Source organism: Telmatherina bonti (genome assembly GCF_933228915.1).
Source record: "Telmatherina bonti genome assembly, chromosome: 18".
Lineage (NCBI taxonomy): Eukaryota > Metazoa > Chordata > Actinopteri > Atheriniformes > Telmatherinidae > Telmatherina > Telmatherina bonti.
This window is the reverse complement of record NC_136616.1, coordinates 10664067-10685136: the sequence shown is the minus strand read 5'-3', so window position 1 is coordinate 10685136 and position 21070 is coordinate 10664067. Positions and strand designations below refer to the sequence as shown.

The window sequence follows — 21070 nt, the reverse complement described above, 5'->3', positions numbered from 1 at the left end:
CATCCGTCTGTCTACCGTCTGAACATCCGTCTGTCCACCGTCTGAACATGCGTCTGTCTACCGTCTGAACATCCGTCTGTCCACCGTCTGTCTACCGTCTGAACATCCGTCTGTCTACCGTCTGAACATTCGTCTGTCCACCGTCTGAACATTTGTCTGTCTACCATCTAAACATACATCTGTCTACCGTCTGAACATCCGTCTGTCTACCGTCTGAACAAACGTCTGTCTACCGTCTGAACATACGTCTGTCTACCGTCTGAACATACATCTGTCTACCGTCTGAACATCCGTCTGTCTACCGTCTGAACATCCGTCTGTCCACCGTCTGTCTACCATCTAAACATACATCTGTCTACCGTCTGAACATCCGTCTGTCTACCGTCTGAACAAACGTCTGTCTACCGTCTGAACATACATCTGTCTACCGTCTGAACATCCGTCTGTCTACCGTCTGAACAAACGTCTGTCTACCGTCTGAACATACGTCTGTCTACCATCTGAACATACATCTGTCTACCGTCAGAACATACGTCTGTCCACCGTCAGAACATACATCTGTCTACCGTCTGAACATACGTCTGTCTACCGTCTGAACATACGTCTGTCTACCGTCTGAACATACATCTGTCTACCGTCTGAACATCCGTCTGTCTACCGTCTGAACATACATCTGTCTACCGTCTGAACATTCGTCTGTCTACCGTCTGAACATCCGTCTGTCCACCGTCTGAACATTCGTCTGTCTACCGTCTGAACATCCGTCTGTCAACCGTCTGAACATCCGTCTGTCTACCGTCTGAACATACATCTGTCTACCGTCTGAACATACGTCTGTCTACCGTCTGAACATCCGTCTGTCTACCGTCTGAACATACATCTGTCTACCGTCTGAACATCCGTCTGTCTACCGTCAGAACAAACGTCTGTCCACCGTCTGAACATTTGTCTGTCTACCATCTGAACATACATCTGTCTACCGTCTGAACATCCGTCTGTCCACCGTCTGAACAAACGTCTGTCTACCGTCTGAACATACGTCTGTCTACCGTCTGAACATACATCTGTCTACCGTCTGAACATACGTCTGTCTACCGTCTGAACATCCGTCTGTCTACCGTCTGAACATACATCTGTCTACCGTCTAAACATCCGTCTGTCTACCGCCTGAACATCCGTCTGTCCACCGTCTGAACATTCGTCTGTCTACCGTCTGAACATCCGTCTGTCAACCGTCTGAACATCCGTCTGTCTACCGTCTGAACATCCGTCTGTCTACCGTCTGAACATCCGTCTGTCCACCGTCTGAACATTCGTCTGTCTACCGTCTGAACATCCGTCTGTCCACCGTCTGAACATTCGTCTGTCTACCGTCTGAACATCCGTCTGTCTACCGTCTGAACATTCGTCTGTCTACCGTCTGAACATACATCTGTCTACCATCTGAACATCCGTCTGTCTACCGTCTGAACATCCGTCTGTCCACCGTCTGAACATTCGTCTGTCTACCGTCTGAACATCCGTCTGTCCACCGTCTGAACATTCGTCTGTCTACCGTCTGAACATCCGTCTGTCTACCGTCTGAACATACGTCTGTCTACCGTCTGCACATCCGTCTGTCCACCGTCTGAACATTCGTCTGTCCACCGTCTGAACATGCGTCTGTCTACCGTCTGAACATACGTCTGTCTACCGTCTGCACATCCGTCTGTCCACCGTCTGAACATTCGTCTGTCTACCGTCTGAACATCCGTCTGTCTACCGTCTGAACATCCGTCTGTCCACCGTCTGAACATTCGTCTGTCTACCGTCTGAACATCCGTCTGTCCACCGTCTGAACATTCGTCTGTCTACCGTCTGAACATCCGTCTGTCCACCGTCTGAACATGCGTCTGTCTACCGTCTGAACATACGTCTGTCTACCGTCTGCACATCCGTCTGTCCACCGTCTGAACATTCGTCTGTCTACCGTCTGAACATCCGTCTGTCTACCGTCTGAACATACGTCTGTCCACCGTCAGAACATACATCTGTCTACCGTCTGAACATACGCCTGTCTACCGTCTGAACATACGTCTGTCTACCGTCTGCACATCCGTCTGTCCACCGTCTGAACATTCGTCTGTCTACCGTCTGAACATTCGTCTGTCTACCGTCTGAACATTCGTCTGTCTACCGTCTGAACATCCTTCTGTCCACCGTCTGAACATGTGTCTGTCTACCGTCTGAACATCCATCTGTCCACCGTCTGAACATTTGTCTGTCTACCATCTAAACATACATCTGTCTACCGTGTGAACATTCGTCTGTCTACCGTCTGAACATCCGTCTGTCTACCGTCTGAACATCCGTCTGTCTACCGTCTGAACATCCGTCTGTCCACCGTCTGAACATTCGTCTGTCTACCGTCTGAACATCCGTCTGTCCACCGTCTGAACATGCGTCTGTCTACCGTCTGAACATCCATCTGTCCACCGTCTGAACATTTGTCTTTCTACCATCTAAACATACATCTGTCTACCGTCTGAACATCCGTCTGTCTACCGTCTGAACATCCGTCTGTCTACCGTCTGAACATTCGTCTGTCTACCGTCTGAACATACATCTGTCTACCGTCTGAACAAACGTCTGTCTACCGTCTGAACATACGTCTGTCTACCGTCTGAACATACATCTGTCTACCGTCTGAACATCCGTCTGTCTACCGTCTGAACATCCGTCTGTCTACCGTCTGAACATCCGTCTGTCTACCGTCTGAACATTCGTCTGTCTACCGTCTGAACATACATCTGTCCACCGTCTGAACATACATCTATCTACCGTCTGAACATCCGTCTGTCCACCGTCTGTCTACCATCTAAACATACATCTGTCTACCGTCTGAACATCCGTCTGTCTACCGTCTGAACAAACGTCTGTCTACCGTCTGAACATACATCTGTCTACCGTCTGAACATCCGTCTGTCTACCGTCTGAACAAACGTCTGTCTACCGTCTGAACATACGTCTGTCTACCATCTGAACATACATCTGTCTACCGTCAGAACATACGTCTGTCCACCGTCAGAACATACATCTGTCTACCGTCTGAACATACGTCTGTCAACCGTCTGAACATCCGTCTGTCAACCGTCTGAACATCCGTCTGTCTACCGTCTGAACATACATCTGTCTACCGTCTAAACATCCGTCTGTCTACCGCCTGAACATCCGTCTGTCCACCGTCTGAACATTCGTCTGTCTACCGTCTGAACATCCGTCTGTCAACCGTCTGAACATCCGTCTGTCTACCGTCTGAACATCCGTCTGTCTACCGTCTGAACATCCGTCTGTCCACCGTCTGAACATTCGTCTGTCTACCGTCTGAACATCCGTCTGTCCACCGTCTGAACATTCGTCTGTCTACCGTCTGAACATCCGTCTGTCTACCGTCTGAACATTCGTCTGTCTACCGTCAGAACATACATCTGTCTACCATCTGAACATCCGTCTGTCTACCGTCTGAACATCCGTCTGTCCACCGTCTGAACATTCGTCTGTCTACCGTCTGAACATCCGTCTGTCCACCGTCTGAACATTCGTCTGTCTACCGTCTGAACATCCGTCTGTCCACCGTCTGAACATGCGTCTGTCTACCGTCTGAACATACGTCTGTCTACCGTCTGCACATCCGTCTGTCCACCGTCTGAACATTCGTCTGTCTACCGTCTGAACATCCGTCTGTCTACCGTCTGAACATCCGTCTGTCCACCGTCTGAACATTCGTCTGTCTACCGTCTGAACATCCGTCTGTCCACCGTCTGAACATTCGTCTGTCTACCGTCTGAACATCCGTCTGTCCACCGTCTGAACATGCGTCTGTCTACCGTCTGAACATACGTCTGTCTACCGTCTGCACATCCGTCTGTCCACCGTCTGAACATTCGTCTGTCTACCGTCTGAACATCCGTCTGTCTACCGTCTGAACATACGTCTGTCCACCGTCAGAACATACATCTGTCTACCGTCTGAACATACGCCTGTCTACCGTCTGAACATCCGTCTGTCTACCGTCTGAACATACGTCTGTCTACCGTCTGAACATCCGTCTGTCTAGCGTCTGAACATACATCTGTCTACCGTCTGAACATACGTCTGTCTACCGTCTGAACATCCGTCTGTCTACCGTCTGAATATATGTCTGTCTACCGTCTGAACATCCGTCTGTCTACCGTCTGAACATACATCTGTCTACCGTCTGAACATACGTCTGTCTACCGTCTGAACATCCGTCTGTCCACCGTCTGAACATACGCCTGTCTACCGTCTGAACATACGCCTGTCTACCGTCTGAACATACGTCTGTCTACCGTCTGAACATCCGTCTGTCTACCGTCTGAACATACGTCTGTCTACCGTCTGAACATACATCTGTCTACCGTCTGAACATACATCTGTCTACCGTCAGAACATACATCTGTCTACCGTCTGAACATACATCTGTCTACCGTCTGAACATACGCCTGTCTACCGTCTGAACATACGTCTGTCTACCGTCTGAACATACGCCTGTCTACCGTCTGAACATCCGTCTGTCTACCGTCTGCACATCCGTCTGTCCACCGTCTGAACATTCGTCTGTCTACCGTCTGAACATTCGTCTGTCTACCGTCTGAACATTCGTCTGTCTACCGTCTGAACATCCGTCTGTCCACCGTCTGAACATGTGTCTGTCTACCGTCTGAACATACATCTGTCTACCGTCTGAACATTCGTCTGTCTACCGTCTGAACATCCGTCTGTCTACCGTCTGAACATCCGTCTGTCTACCGTCTGAACATCCGTCTGTCCACCGTCTGAACATTCGTCTGTCTACCGTCTGAACATCCGTCTGTCCACCGTCTGAACATGCGTCTGTCTACCGTCTGAACATCCATCTGTCCACCGTCTGAACATTTGTCTGTCTACCATCTAAACATACATCTGTCTACCGTCTGAACATCCGTCTGTCTACCGTCTGAACATCCGTCTGTCTACCGTCTGAACATTCGTCTGTCTACCGTCTGAACAAACGTCTGTCTACCGTCTGAACATACGTCTGCCTACCGTCTGAACATACATCTGTCTACCGTCTGAACATCGTCTGTCTACCGTCTGAACAAACGTCTGTCTACCGTCTGAACATACGTCTGTCTACCGTCTGAACATACATCTGTCTACCGTCTGAACATCCGTCTGTCTACCGTCTGAACATCCGTCTGTCTACCGTCTGAACATCCGTCTGTCTACCGTCTGAACATTCGTCTGTCTACCGTCTGAACATACATCTGTCCACCGTCTGAACATACATCTATCTACCGTCTGAACATCCGTCTGTCTACCATCTAAACATACATCTGTCTACCGTCTGAACATCCGTCTGTCTACCGTCTGAACAAACGTCTGTCTACCGTCTGAACATACATCTGTCTATCGTCTGAACATCCGTCTGTCTACCGTCTGAACAAACGTCTGTCTACCGTCTGAACATCCGTCTGTCTACCGTCTGAACATACATCTGTCTACCATCTGAACATACATCTGTCTACCGTCAGAACATACGTCTGTCCACCGTCAGAACATACATCTGTCTATCGTCTGAACATACGTCTGTCAACCGTCTGAACATCCGTCTGTCTACCGTCTGAACATCCGTCTGTCAACCGTCTGAACAAACGTCTGTCTACCGTCTGAACATACATCTGTCTATCGTCTGAACATCCGTCTGTCTACCGTCTGAACAAACGTCTGTCTACCGTCTGAACATCCGTCTGTCTACCGTCTGAACATACGTCTGTCTACCATCTGAACATACATCTGTCTACCGTCAGAACATACGTCTGTCCACCGTCAGAACATACATCTGTCTACCGTCTGAACATACGTCTGTCAACCGTCTGAACATCCGTCTGTCTACCGTCTGAACATCCGTCTGTCAACCGTCTGAACATCCGTCTGTCTACCGTCTGAACATACATCTGTCTACCGTCTAAACATCCGTCTGTCTACCGCCTGAACATCCGTCTGTCCACCGTCTGAACATTCGTCTGTCTACCGTCTGAACATCCGTCTGTCAACCGTCTGAACATCCGTCTGTCTACCGTCTGAACATCCGTCTGTCTACCGTCTGAACATCCGTCTGTCCACCGTCTGAACATTCGTCTGTCTACCGTCTGAACATCCGTCTGTCCACCGTCTGAACATTCGTCTGTCTACCGTCTGAACATCCGTCTGTCTACCGTCTGAACATTCGTCTGTCTACCGTCAGAACATACATCTGTCTACCATCTGAACATCCGTCTGTCTACCGTCTGAACATCCGTCTGTCCACCGTCTGAACATTCGTCTGTCTACCGTCTGAACATCCGTCTGTCCACCGTCTGAACATTCGTCTGTCTACCGTCTGAACATCCGTCTGTCCACCGTCTGAACATGCGTCTGTCTACCGTCTGAACATACGTCTGTCTACCGTCTGCACATCCGTCTGTCCACCGTCTGAACATTCGTCTGTCTACCGTCTGAACATCCGTCTGTCTACCGTCTGAACATCCGTCTGTCCACCGTCTGAACATTCGTCTGTCTACCGTCTGAACATCCGTCTGTCCACCGTCTGAACATTCGTCTGTCTACCGTCTGAACATCCGTCTGTCCACCGTCTGAACATGCGTCTGTCTACCGTCTGAACATACGTCTGTCTACCGTCTGCACATCCGTCTGTCCACCGTCTGAACATTCGTCTGTCTACCGTCTGAACATCCGTCTGTCTACCGTCTGAACATACGTCTGTCCACCGTCAGAACATACATCTGTCTACCGTCTGAACATACGCCTGTCTACCGTCTGAACATCCGTCTGTCTACCGTCTGAACATACGTCTGTCTACCGTCTGAACATCCGTCTGTCTACCGTCTGAACATACATCTGTCTACCGTCTGAACATACGTCTGTCTACCGTCTGAACATCCGTCTGTCTACCGTCTGAATATATGTCTGTCTACCGTCTGAACATCCGTCTGTCTACCGTCTGAACATACATCTGTCTACCGTCTGAACATACGTCTGTCTACCGTCTGAACATCCGTCTGTCCACCGTCTGAACATACGCCTGTCTACCGTCTGAACATACGCCTGTCTACCGTCTGAACATACGTCTGTCTACCGTCTGAACATCCGTCTGTCTACCGTCTGAACATACGTCTGTCTACCGTCTGAACATACATCTGTCTACCGTCTGAACATACATCTGTCTACCGTCAGAACATACATCTGTCTACCGTCTGAACATACATCTGTCTACCGTCTGAACATACGCCTGTCTACCGTCTGAACATACGTCTGTCTACCGTCTGAACATACGTCTGTCTACCGTCTGAACATACATCTGTCTACCGTCTGAACATACATCTGTCTACCGTCTGAACATACATCTGTCTACCGTCTGAACATACGCCTGTCTACCGTCTGAACATACGTCTGTCTACCGTCAGAACATACATCTGTCTACCGTCTGAACATACATCTGTCTACCGTCTGAACATACGCCTGTCTACCGTCTGAACATACATCTGTCTACCGTCAGAACATACGCCTGTCTACCGTCTGAACATCCGTCTGTCTACCGTCTGAACATACGTCTGTCTACCGTCTGAACATACATCTGTCTACCGTCTGAACATCCGTCTGTCTACCGTCTGAACATACATCTGTCTACCGTCTGAACATACATCTGTCTACCGTCTGAACATCCGTCTGTCTACCGTCTGAACATACATCTGTCTACCGTCTGAACATCCGTCTGTCTACCGTCTGAACATACATCTGTCTACCGTCTGAACATCCGTCTGTCTACCGTCTGAACATCCGTCTGTCTACCGTCTGAACATACGTCTGTCTACCGTCTGAACATACATCTGTCTACCGTCTGAACATCCGTCTGTCTACCGTCTGAACATACATCTGTCTACCGTCAGAACATACGCCTGTCTACCGTCTGAACATACGTCTGTCCACCGTCAGAACATACGTCCGTCTACCGTCTGAACATCCGTCTGTCTACCGTCTGAACATCCATCTGTCTACCGTCTGAACATCCGTCTGTCTACCGTCTGAACATCCGTCTGTCTACCGTCTGAACATCCGTCTGTCTACCGTCTGAACATACATCTGTCTACCGTCTGAACATACATCTGTCTACCATCAGAACATACGTCTGTCTACCGTCTGAACATACGTCTGTCTACCGTCAGAACATCCGTCTGTCTACCGTCTGAACATCTGTCTGTCTACCGTCTGAACATCCGTCTGTCTACCGTCTGAACATACATCTGTCTACCGTCTGAACATACATCTGTCTACCGTCTGAACATACATCTGTCTACCGTCTGAACATCCGTCTGTCTACCGTCTGAACATCCGTCTGTCTACCGTCTGAACATCCGTCTGTCTACCGTCTGAACATCCGTCTGTCCACCGTCTGAACGTACGTCTGTCTACCGTCTGAACATCCGTCTGTCTACCGTCTGAACATACATCTGTCTACCATCAGAACATACGTCTGTCTACCGTCTGAACATCCATCTGTCTACCGTCTGAACATACATCTGTCTACCATCAGAACATACGTCTGTCTACCGTCTGAACATACGTCTGTCTACCGTCAGAACATCCGTCTGTCTACCGTCTGAACATCTGTCTGCCTACCGTCTGAACATCCGTCTGTCTACCGTCTGAACATACATCTGTCTACCGTCTGAACATACATCTGCCTACCGTCTGAACATACATCTTTCTACCGTCTGAACATCCGTCTGTCTACCGTCTGAACATCCGTCTGTCTACCGTCTGAACATCCGTCTGTCTACCGTCTGAACATCCGTCTGTCTACCGTCTGAACATACATCTGTCTACCGTCTGAACATCCGTCTGTCTACCTTCTGAACATCCGTCTGTCTACCGTCTGAACATCCGTCTGTCTACCGTCTGAACATCCGTCTGTCCACCGTCTGAACGTACGTCTGTCTACCGTCTGAACATCCGTCTGTCTACCGTCTGAACATCCGTCTGTCTACCATCAGAACATACGTCTGTCTACCGTCAGAACATACGTCTGTCTACCGTCTGAACATACGTCTGTCTACCGTCTGAACATCCATCTGTCTACCGTCTGAACATACATCTGTCTACCATCAGAACATACGTCTGTCTACCGTCAGAACATACGTCTGTCTACCGTCTGAACATACGTCTGTCTACCGTCTGAACATACATCTGTCTACCGTCTGAACATACATCTGTCTACCATCAGAACATACGTCTGTCTACCGTCAGAACATACGTCTGTCTACCGTCTGAACATACGTCTGTCTACCGTCTGAACATCCATCTGTCTACCGTCTGAACATACATCTGTCTACCATCAGAACATACGTCTGTCTACCGTCTGAACATACGTCTGTCTACCGTCAGAACATACGTCTGTCTACCGTCTGAACATACGTCTGTCTACCGTCTGAACATGCATCAATCCTCAGTCATCAGGTCGAGCTATAAAATCAGAGTAACCAAGGACGGACAAGTTCTGTGATGTTAAAACTGGAAGAATGGAAGATCTCACAGCATTTATCTAAACTATTGCAAATTCAAATGTACTGTAGGTTCTCACTTAATTTGTTTCATTTCTATTTGTTCCTATTGTTTACTTTCAACCTATATTAGGAACCAGCACCACCTTGCAGCCTCTGCAGCTTCTACAGCTATAGCTGTCTGTGGTTGTGCAAAGACAACAAAAGCTTTCTAATCTAATCTTATATGTGGTGGGCGTCTGAAAGACATCTTTGAATGCAATGTATTCATCATTATAATAATTATTATTATTATTATTATTATTTTTATCATTATTATTATTATTATTATTATTATTATTATTATTATTATTATTATTATTATTATTATTATTATTAATATTATACCATGAACAACATGAGGGGGTGCACAAAGTTGGCATGAGAAAAAGGTAGGTTATCCACCTATAAGTCCTTGTATTATGTCTCTTTAAATAAAACAAATCCAAAGTATTTGTGAAATGATGTCCCATGTTATGTTGACATAACTTATAGTTATGCTTCAGGTTTATAAGTGTAATAACTTGTAGGCTGCGATACATGTTTTGTTGCTATGTGAAGCCAAACAACAGCCTGTTCAGCTTTAGTAGAAATTAGCTGATTGCAGTATGAAGTGCCAAGGCTGTATGTCGGGGAGTTCCACAATGTTTTATGGTCACATGACATGATCACATTTTCCAGACCACAATCCCTTGCGTCCAGATATGCTGCGCTGCATATAGCCAAGGTCAAACAAGCCTAATGACTTTTAAGTTTTATAAGGAAGATCCCATATCTGGATCTGGACCCACACTTAAACACCACAGAACAGATTTTTGTCTCACCTGAAGGGTCCGGCAGTGTCGTTGATCTTGCCGCACTTGTTCGGTTTCACCACCTCGGCCTCCAGTATTGGGTCACAATCTGGGTCCGGCTTTGTCCCTGCGGTACATCTAAACAGCAAAGGAAGATTTGATTCAGACTATTTCATGCTGCAGATCCAAACTGTGGGAATTACTAAGCTATCTGTTAGCTATATCATTGTTAAAGGTCCCATATGATGCTAGACTGTCTGCCCTGTATTCACCAATATCTCAATTTTGTGAGTAGTCTTAAAGTTAACCACCCCTTTGAGCTATACACTTTGAAGACACTTAGAAGAGTCAGAAAAGAGTTCCTGCTGTGGAACTTTCTACCTTGTTTCAGCAACAAAAAAAAATCCCAAACATCTGAACTACGTGACTACAGACCAGTTGCCCTAACATCTCACATCACAATAGTCCTTAGAAAAGACTATTGGCTCGTCTCAATCAGCAAGTTAATGCCGAAAAGTATTAATACTGAAAGGTATGAACTTATTAAATCTCTTAACAAAATTAGTTCTTCATGGTTTTCACTGTCATCTCTTCAAACAGTAAATTGTCCAAATTTTTCAGAACTCACGATTCATCCTCGTCCTCTTCCGTCTGCCAGCTGTTCCCAAAGTCGTTGACGTTTCCCACCAGGGTGCCATCTGGTTTGGTGAAGTCGTTGCCTGGGTTTCCATCGTAGTCCCCACAGAGGCCACACATCTGGTCAAAGTAGGAGCTGGAGGAACAAAGATGTGTCTGAATTCTTTTTGGAAAATTTCTCATTTTCTCCTCTTCGTGAGGAACCACAGTATTCTGGGTGTTGAGAGGAATAATTCAGAAATGGTTCATCTTTAAACACCGGCTGAGTTCTGCTTCTGGGTGTCATGAACTCAACACAACACTTCTCCTAATGTTCTGCACCAACCTGGGAACTGAGATCTGGGCGTAATGGTTTCCATCCCAACGGACCTGCAGGCCAAAGGGGGTTTGTAGAGTGATGTACTGACCGGCCAGGCTGAGGGACATGAGAGGGGAGGGGGAGTGTGGAAGTGCTACACGGACACCGTTGACCTGCATGATGGAGGAGGAGAGGCTGAAACCACGAAAACATCACCTCACACCTGTCTGCTGCTTCAGCTAACAAAGGTCCAGAGTCTGAGCTCAGGGAGGATGAATATGATGAGCAGATCTGTTCATACTGACCAGAGTTCTCCTGGCTTTCATCAGGGTCACAGTGATCCCATTCACAGTGACGTAAAGTTTCCTCAGATATGACAGACCTGGAACTCCTCTCTCTTCATTCTTTCCCTCCACGGAGAACCAGGGACCTGCACACGGACCAGTTAACATTCACAACCGACCTAAACTGGATGTCTTGAATAAAATTCTTAAATTTCTGGTCAGGATTACTGAAACACTAATATGTTTGGTTTTTCCACCAAATAAAACATCTGAAACACGGATTCAGGTCATGTTACTGTTGAATAGAAAAAGTATCAGGATCCTGATCCCTGTTTAGTTCCCTGTCCAGATGTCTGTCCAGAACTCTAAATGCCAACAGACAGACAGATAAACCACAACAATTACCACAGTGAGTTTATTCCGACATCAGTGTGTCAGTGTTCTCCTACCTGTGGAGTTCCTGCATGTTCTGGCAAGCGTGTAGGTGCAAGTTCCCATGAAGCTGAAGAACCTCTTGTCAAATGTGTTGTAGTGAGGATCCCCAGAGACCACACAGTCCTGAGAGCCTGAGAGAGACGGGATAGTTTTAAAGCAGTTATACCTGGTCAGGGAGGGGACTATGGATTACTTATTTTTTTAAAGAAGTAATCCATGGTCCCCCTCCCTGAGCCGCCACCTTATCGTGGTGGAGGGGTTTGTGTGTCCTAAATATCCTAGCAGCTATGTTGTGTGGGGCTTTATGCCCCTGGTAGGGTCACCCATGGCAAACAGGTGTCTAGGGGAGGGACTAAGTGCGGCTCAACAACCCCCATGATGATGACGACCATTGGCAGAAGTGTTCCCTTGCTTGGACGCTAGTCTCCGAGGCCCCTCTCTACAGCCAGCCCTGGGGGTGGGGCATGAGAGCAAGCGTCTGGTTGTCAAGGCAAAAACTTGGGGTTAGGAACAGTTCAGCGAGGCTATGGAGAACGACTTCAGGACGGCTTCGAGGCCGATTCTGGTCAACCATCTGGCGATTCAAGAGAGGAAGCAGTCCTCTGTCAATGCTCTGTACAGTGGAGATGGGGAGCTGCTGACCTCAACTTGGGACGTTGTGGGTCAGTGGAAGGAATACTTCCAAGACCTCCTCAATCCTACCAACATGACTTCCGATGAGGAAGGAGAGCTGGGGGACTCAAGGGGGGGACTTTCCTATCTCAGGGGCTGAGGTCGCTGAGGTGGTTAAAAAGCTCCTTAGTGACAAGGCCCCGGGGGTGGATGAGATATGCCCAGAGTTCCTTATGTCTCTGGATACTGTGGGGCTGTTCTGGCTGACACATCTCTGCAGCATCACATGGACATTGGGTACAGTGCCCCTGGACTGGCAGATTGGGGTGGTGGTCCCCCTTTTTAAGAAGGGGGACCAGAGGGTGTGCTCCAATTACAGGGGGATCACACTCCTCAGCCTCCCTGGAAAGGTCTATTCAGGGGTCCTGGAGAGGAGGGTCCATCGGGTAGTCGAATCTCAGATTGAGGAGGAGCAGAGTGGTTTTCGTCCTGGTCGCGGAAGACTGGACCAGCTCTATACCCTCTTTGGGGTGCTGGAGGGGGCCTGGGAGTTGGGTCAACCAGTCTACATGTCCTTTGTGGACTTGGAGAAGGCGTTCAACCATGTCCCCCAGGGGCTCCTATGGAGGGTAATCTGGGAGTATGGGGTACCCCTTTGTACAAGCTGTCCGGTCCGTATAAGACAGGTGTCAAAGCTTTGTCTACATTGCTGGCAGTAAGTCGGATTTGTTTCCAGTAGGGGTTGAACTCCGCCAAGGCTGCCCTTTATCACCGATTCTGTTCATAACTTTTATGGACAGAATTTCTAGGCGCAGCAAAGGTGTTGAGGGATCTGGTTTGGTGACCTTGGGATTGGGTCTCTATTTGTTGCAGATGATGTGGTCCTGTTGGCATCATCTTGCCATGATCTCCAGCTCTCACTTGAGCGATTTGCACCCGATTGTGAAGCAGCTGGGATGAGAATCAGCGCCTCCAAATCTGAGACCATGCTCCTCAGCCAGAATAAGGTGGATTGCCCTCTCTGGGTCGGGAGTGAGGTCCTGCCTCAAGTGGAGGAGTTTAAGTATCTCGGGGTCTTGTTCATGAGTAAGGGAAGGATGGAGCTTGAGATCAGCAGGTAATCGGTGCGGCGTCTGCAGTAATGTGGACTCAGCGCCGATCTGTCATGGTAAAGAAGGAGTTGAGCCAGAAGGCAAAGCTCTCGATTTACCAGTCGATCTACATTCCTACCCTCACCTATGGTCATGAGCTGTGGGTCGTGACCAAAAGAACGAGATCTCACATACAATGAAATGAGTTTCCTCCACAGGGTGGCCGGGCTCTCCCTTAGAGATAGGGTGAGAAGCTCGGGTTCAGAGTAGAGCCGCTTGCTCCTCCGCATCAAGAGCAGCCAGGAGAGGTCCTGGTCAGGATCCATTCTGGACGCCTCCCTGGTGAGGTGTTCCAGGCACGTCCCTGCGGGAGGAGACCCTGGACACACTGGAGGGATTAGATCTCTCGAGTGGCCTGGGAATGCCTTGGGATTCCACCTGTAGAGTTGGCAGATGGGGCTGGGGAGAGGGAACTCTGGGCTTCCGTGCTTAGGCTGCTGCCCCCGTGATCCGACCCCGGATAAGCAGCAGAGAATGGATGGTCATACGTGGTTTTTCGGGAACAACACAGAATTTATCACGAGACCGAGTTATTAAACCTGTGTGAGAGTTTTAAGAAAGTGACGTTAAACAGCAGAGTGTTGGTGTTCAGCTTTGAACACGTTTTCTTCTGACTCTCCTGGTTTTGCAGCTGCTGTTAACTTACCAGTGGGATAACAGCCCAGCTCTCCGTCCTGGAGTTTACACTCGTGCATCGGAGGGCAGTCGGAGGCAAAGCAGGTGACAAACGGGGCGTCACATCTACACTTGAGTTTACAGTCTTCCACGTAAAATTCCTCTCCAGGCTGAAACAGACACAACACATTTCAGACTCCAACACACACACACACACACACACATATTTCAGACTTTAGCACTCCCTCTACCTGGTAGTACTGGCCATTGGTGTGTTTGCAGCCACACGAATTCTTCTTCACACATTTTCCAGCACTCAAGACGAAACCAGGATCACACACACAGCCCTCTGAGCAAGGCCCACCACATGACGGAGGTTTTCCAGAGCACGTCTCCTGACAGGGGTCTGCACAGGGCTCATAGTGGCTGTTGGGGGGGCAGCTCAGTGCTGGAAAAAACAACAGACTGAAATCAGAAGTGAATCTGCAAAAGATGCATTACAAACTGTTCTGAATAAACCAGTTGCTTCCAAGACATTGTCTTGAAGATTCTGAATCCCATTCGTCTCCAGTACAACAGAATACATTCCCAACTCCTGACTAATGTATCTGTTCTTCACTGAGTCCTCATATGAACCACATGATCCAACACAAAACTTTCACCTTACTCAGACTGGTTTTAGTGCTCTGAGAACTAAGCAGAGTCAGAGCATATTGATGCTCTTCATTTTCAAAATGAGTCACAACGTATCAGAAAGTCTAATTCCCAAATTAAGATATGGGACAGTTTTTGAGTGAATCCATAACTTTCAGTCTAAAGATTGCCACCAGGGAGAGAAGAAATCCACTCAGATTTCCTCAAGGCTCTGGATACTGTGGGAACACCTTGGTTGACATGCGTCTGCTGCAGTATGTCAGCGTTGTTGGAGAGTTGGCTACACTGAAATCATGGATGACGGTCCCCAGATTTAAGAAGGGGTACTGCAGGGTATGGTCCAGCTACACAGGGGCCCCACTTCTCAACCTGCTTAGAGTTGAGGATTTTATTCTTTTCAGGTTTCTCTATCTTGGTCCTCCATGTTGCTTCAGAACGCTGTCTCATAAAGTCATGGATCAGTGTAACAATCTTCCACTCCACCCAGCATTCATTGGCCCAATGCTTACGGCAAAAGGTTTCATTCCTCCAGGATCCAATATTGACCCCACGGTCCTGGCACTCATTGACGTAGGCTTCAATGGCTTCACACAGAATGGGCTTGGCTCCATCCAGCTCACATAAGTCAAACAAACAGTCTCTGAAGTAATTCTGAAAACACATAATCAGTTTGTTGAGGTACATCGTTCTGACTGATATCTCAGAACAGACATTCAGGATTCCCTGTGGCTGCAGTGACCGCAACCTGTATTTACTTGTAGTTCATAGTAGAACAAAGTCCATAAAACTCAGCAGAACAGAACTGGATCCTCTAAACATCAGACAGTGAACATATACATGATCGTTGACGTACATTGGGGTTGACTTTGGGGTGGCACACAGCAAATGGACCCTTTTTGTCCAGCAGGATACCACAGTATCCAGAGCTCTCATAAAGTTCTTCCTCTTCTTCATCACATCCAGGAATGGTGCTGTTGGGTTTCTTATTACACCTGCCAACACAGAAGTTATTAAGTTATACGTTGTCTTTCTTTATTACAGTCTGAAATAACTAATTTGTCCACATTGGTTGGTGCATGAAGTACTCTGTGCATGACTCACTCAGGATCAGTATTCCAGCTATGTCCAAACTCATTGGCATTGGTTGTCATTGTTCCATCTGGTTTACGGAAATCATCTTTAGCATTGCCATTATAGTCTCCACACAGTCCACACAGTTTATCCTGATAGCTGCAAATCACACACACAAGCAAATTTACAGTTTTGTAGTACATATAACAAGTCAGAACAAAAGTTCATTCAGAGATATTAGACTGCCTCCACTAAACACTTGTCTGTGTGGGAACAGCTGAAGTAAGTCCTCTGCTAAAATCACATGTAAAGACAAAATGAGCTGTAGTTTAGGCCAAACTCACTCCTTGATCACTTTGATATCCATGAAATGGTTTCCATCATAGCGAACAGTTACACCAAAATCCATGGACACGGTGTAATGTTTTCCCGACTTGAACACAGAAACACCAGGGGCTGGACCCACTGGTAGGTTGGTGTTGGTCCCATTTATCTATATGGAAAAAGGAGGTGCATATTATGGAGGAAACGTTTTCAGATAAAGTATCAAAACTATACTACCTTTCACTGAGAGGTCTGTGAGTGATGTCTATGATAGTTCTGCAGTTCATGCCCTCCATTCTTACCTGCACAGTACCACCTTTGAGGATGGAGATTTTCCGCATGTGCACATATACATGTACAGCCTTCACATAGGAGATGGTGGGTCTGTTATATCGATTTTCATTGTCAGTATGGACCTCAAAGTATGGCAGACTTGTGTCGTTGCAGGGTGCAGACATCAGGTAGCTACAGATTCCCATGAAATTGTATTTACGTCTGTCAAAGGTGTTGTAGTGAGGATCACCAGATGCAATGCAAGTGGATGTACCTAGTGGTAGAACAAGTGAGAAAATACACATTAGTTGTAATTGGTGTTTAATTTTGGCTCCACTGTTTTTCTGACATTTCACACATGCTAAGCAGAGGTAACTCAGTCCCACCCAGAGGCCTATCTTTCTGGTGTTCAGGTCTGCGTCACACTACCTGGTTACTTGGCGTAAGCTGCAATAAGCCCATCTCAGAAGTGACAGTGCACAAAGACATCTTTCTAGCATAACATAGTGCATGAACTGAGAATGGTTTCTTATGCGCAAAACACCATCCAATAGCAACACCTGCAGACCACAATTAAACTCTGACCAAACAAACAGAAAAACTGTTGTGGAAACCCAACAGCATCAACACTGGATGTGTGACGTTTTTCCATGCAGTATCAAACTGAGCCCTTCTGTTTGCCATGGTGTGAATGCTCCCTTAAACAACCCACTGTCAAACATGCCATTTAATTTGGATAACCTCTGTAGGGCACAAATAACCAACTACAACACACCAGACAGGTTCATATTGGACTTTCTGTTCAGTTTCAAGTATCTCACTTCAAATTTGAAATTCAGGAACATATTGTCATGCCTTTATAAAAACATAATTACCTTTAGGATAACAGCCCGCAACACCATTAATCTCTCGACACTCTTCAGTGGGGTCACAGGAGTTATCAACACATTCCAAAGTGTAGTTACCCACACAGCGACACAGCTTTGTACATCCATCTCCAAATACAACCTCACCAGGCTGGAACAAAATGGAAAAACAGACCAATTATAATTCTGCTCCAAAACAAAACTACAGCTAACATACTCTTTACTCATATTTCTTCCCAAAAACACTCTTCATACCAGAAAACTAATTATGGCGTCTTACCTCATAATAGTTATTCTGGTCATCCAAACAGCCACATTTATCCAGTGGCACACAGTGTCGTCCCTTGAAGACGTATCCTGGTTTGCAGAAACAGCCACTGATACATGAGCCAGAACAGTTGGTAGAGGGTGCCATACAAGTGGGGATACAAGCTGGACCACAATCTATATACTCTGCATTAGGAGGACAGGGATCTGTGTGCAGAATAAGACAATGAAAGAATGAGTTTCTGTATGAAATATGACTGAAATATCAAGAAGGACATGTCATACTTGGTGGTTTGGTAGTTGGTTTAGGTGTGGTTGGTCCAGGTGTTGTCGAAACTGTACACACACACCAAAGTACATATAAGAATGGGTTCATTTATTAAGTATTTACTGATCGTGTAAAGTTCTTTCTCAGTAATAGACGTACCCACTGGACGGCATTCATACTCTCCATCATAAAGTTGGCAACTCTCTGTTGTTGGTTCACAACTGGTGTTATAACAGTGGATCAGACCTCCACTGTAACACTCACATTTTTGCTCACAACCCTTTAAGTACCAGTCATCACCCACCTGTTGAACACAGTGCAGATTAAACACATGGAGAATATCTTCAAACTGTAGTGATGTGATGATGTGACAGCTGCAGACTGGTTTAAAGTCTGCTCCACTTACAGGGTGGTAGTCTCCACTGGTGTCCACACAACCACAGTCTGCCAGAGACACGCAGCGGTCGTCACTCAGGATGAAACCCGGGTTACACTCACAGCCCTCCACACACACATCCTCACAGCCAGATGGTCCCGTCACACCCACACAGGTTTCAGGACATGAGCTCACACACAGGGAGTAGGAGCTGTTGGGAGGACAGGCCAGGGCTGCAGCCGGAACAAGGGAGGATGGTGAGGGGGGAGGGAAGAGAAAGGTTAGGGTGTGGAAACTTCTCCTCCTATAGATGATCCTGTTTGGTAGTTTGGAACTCACGACAGAACTCTGGAGTTCTCCACTGGTGGACTTTGGCGCCGGCCTGGTTGCAGGCATCAGTGTAGGCCTGGAGCTGGTCACACAGCACCTGCTGCTGGCCGTTCAGCTGGCACATGTCGTATACACAGCTCTGGAAGAACGGAGTAGGATCCACCACTCTGATACACTCCCTGGAACAAAGACATAGGCTGTTACACCAGGAGGAAGAAGAGGAGGAAGAACGGAGTAGGATCCACCACTCTGATACACTCCCTGGAACAAAGACATAGGCTGTTACACCAGGAGGAAGAAGAGGAGGAAGAACGGAGTAGGATCCACCACTCTGATACACTCCCTGGAACAAAGACATAGGCTGTTACACTAGGAGGAAGAAGAGGAGGAAGAGGACCAAACTGTTTAAAATGTGAGTTTAAAAAAAAACACTATTCATAGATGGTGGCATGAACACTGACGCCACCATCTATCTGGCATCTGGTGTGTCAGACAACTGAACTCATGGTGTGGGTAATATAGGTGATGTAGAGTGAGTGTATGAATGAGCTGGATTGTGACTCACAAAGCGCAGAACAGGTTTTGTCTCACCTGAAGGGTCCAGCAGGGTCTTTGATTTTGCCACACTTTTCCGGTTTCACCACCTCAGCCTCCAGGTTTGGGTCACAATCCGGATCAGGGTTAGTTCCTGCATTACATCTGAACAGCACAGGTGGATTTGATTAACACTGAACCATGCTGAAGATCCAAACATGAATCAGCAGTGGGAATTAGTGTTAACTGTCAGTAAAACTGTTAGTTCGCCTGAGTCAGAAAAGAGTTCCTGCTGTAGAAAACTTTCTATCTTGTTTCAGCAACAAAAAAAAATCCCAAACATCTGAACTACGTGACTACAGACCAGTTGCCCTAACATCTCACATCACAATAGTCCTTAGAAAAGACTATTGGCTCGTCTCAATCAGCAAGTTAATGCCGAAAAGTATTAATACTGAAAGGTATAAACTTATTAAATCTCTTAACAAAATTAGTTCTTCGTGGTTTTCACTGTCATCTCTTCAAACAGTAAATTGTCCAAATTTTTCAGAACTCACGATTCATCCTCGTCCTCTTCCGTCTGCCAGCTGTTCCCAAAGTCGTTGACGTTTCCCACCAGGGTGCCATCTGGTTTGGTGAAGTCGTTGCCTGGGTTTCCATCGTAGTCCCCACAGAGGCCACACATCTGGTCATAGTAGGAGCTGGAGGTACAAAGATGTGTCTGAATTCTTTTTGGAAAATTTCTCATTTTCTCCTCTTCGTGAGGAACCACAGTATTCTGGGTGTTGAGAGGAATAATTCAGAAATGGTTCATCTTTAAACACCGACTGAGTTCTGATTCTGGGTGTCATGAACTCAACATTCAGCAGCTGCATTGATCCATGTCAACATCCAGATGGGATCATGGATCTAATCCAAATCACAGCAGCTTATGTCTCAGCTTCTATAAAGTTCTGTCATTCATGTTTCTCTCCTGATGTTCTGCACCAACCTGGGAACTGAGATCTGGGCGTAATGGTTTCCATCCCAACGGACCTGCAGGCCAAAGGGGGTTTGTAGAGTGATGTACTGACCGGCCAGGCTGAGGGACATGAGAGGGGAGGGGGAGTGTGGAAGTGCTACACGGACACCGTTGACCTGCACGATGGAGGAGGAGAGGCTGAAACCACGAAAACATCACCTCACACCTGTCTGCTGCTTCAGCTAACAAAGGTCCAGAGTCTGAGCTCAGGGAGGATGAATATGATGAGCAGATCTGTTCATACTGACCAGAGTTCTCCTGGCTTTCATCAGGGTCACAGTGATCCCATTCACAGTGACGTAAAGTTTCCTCAGATATGACAGACCTGGAACTCCTCTCTCTTCATTCTTTCCCTCCACGGAGAACCAGGGACCTGCACACGGACCAGTTAACATTCACAACCGACCTAAACTGGATGTCTTGAATAAAATTCTTAAATTTCTGGTCAGGATTACTGAAACACTAATATGTTTGGTTTTTCCACCAAATAAAACATCTGAAACACGGATTCAGGTCATGTTACTGTTGAATAGAAAAAGTATCAGGATCCTGATCCCTGTTTAGTTCCCTGTCCAGATGTCTGTCCAGAACTCTAAATGCCAACAGACAGACAGATAAACCAC

At 47.1% G+C, this 21070-nt stretch overlaps 1 protein-coding gene across 1 annotated transcript in view; it reads right to left on the bottom strand.

The window, feature by feature from the left end:
• zanl (zonadhesin, like) overlaps positions 1-21070 on the bottom strand; it is a gene marked incomplete at both ends in the record, with an annotated part of 51179 nt that overhangs the window by 18539 nt on the left and 11570 nt on the right. The window contains 21 exons of the mRNA XM_079257518.1: positions 10463-10570; positions 11061-11204; positions 11394-11539; positions 11672-11796; positions 12100-12216; positions 14495-14633; positions 14715-14911; positions 15627-15768; positions 15971-16109; positions 16219-16347; positions 16533-16681; positions 16815-17059; positions 17661-17802; positions 17932-18125; positions 18346-18490; positions 18593-18795; positions 18902-19071; positions 19484-19591; positions 19984-20127; positions 20418-20563; positions 20696-20820. Of these exons, the coding sequence (XP_079113644.1) occupies positions 10463-10570; positions 11061-11204; positions 11394-11539; positions 11672-11796; positions 12100-12216; positions 14495-14633; positions 14715-14911; positions 15627-15768; positions 15971-16109; positions 16219-16347; positions 16533-16681; positions 16815-17059; positions 17661-17802; positions 17932-18125; positions 18346-18490; positions 18593-18795; positions 18902-19071; positions 19484-19591; positions 19984-20127; positions 20418-20563; positions 20696-20820 (3157 nt within the window). The remainder of the gene's footprint in view (positions 1-10462; positions 10571-11060; positions 11205-11393; positions 11540-11671; positions 11797-12099; positions 12217-14494; positions 14634-14714; positions 14912-15626; positions 15769-15970; positions 16110-16218; positions 16348-16532; positions 16682-16814; positions 17060-17660; positions 17803-17931; positions 18126-18345; positions 18491-18592; positions 18796-18901; positions 19072-19483; positions 19592-19983; positions 20128-20417; positions 20564-20695; positions 20821-21070) is intronic.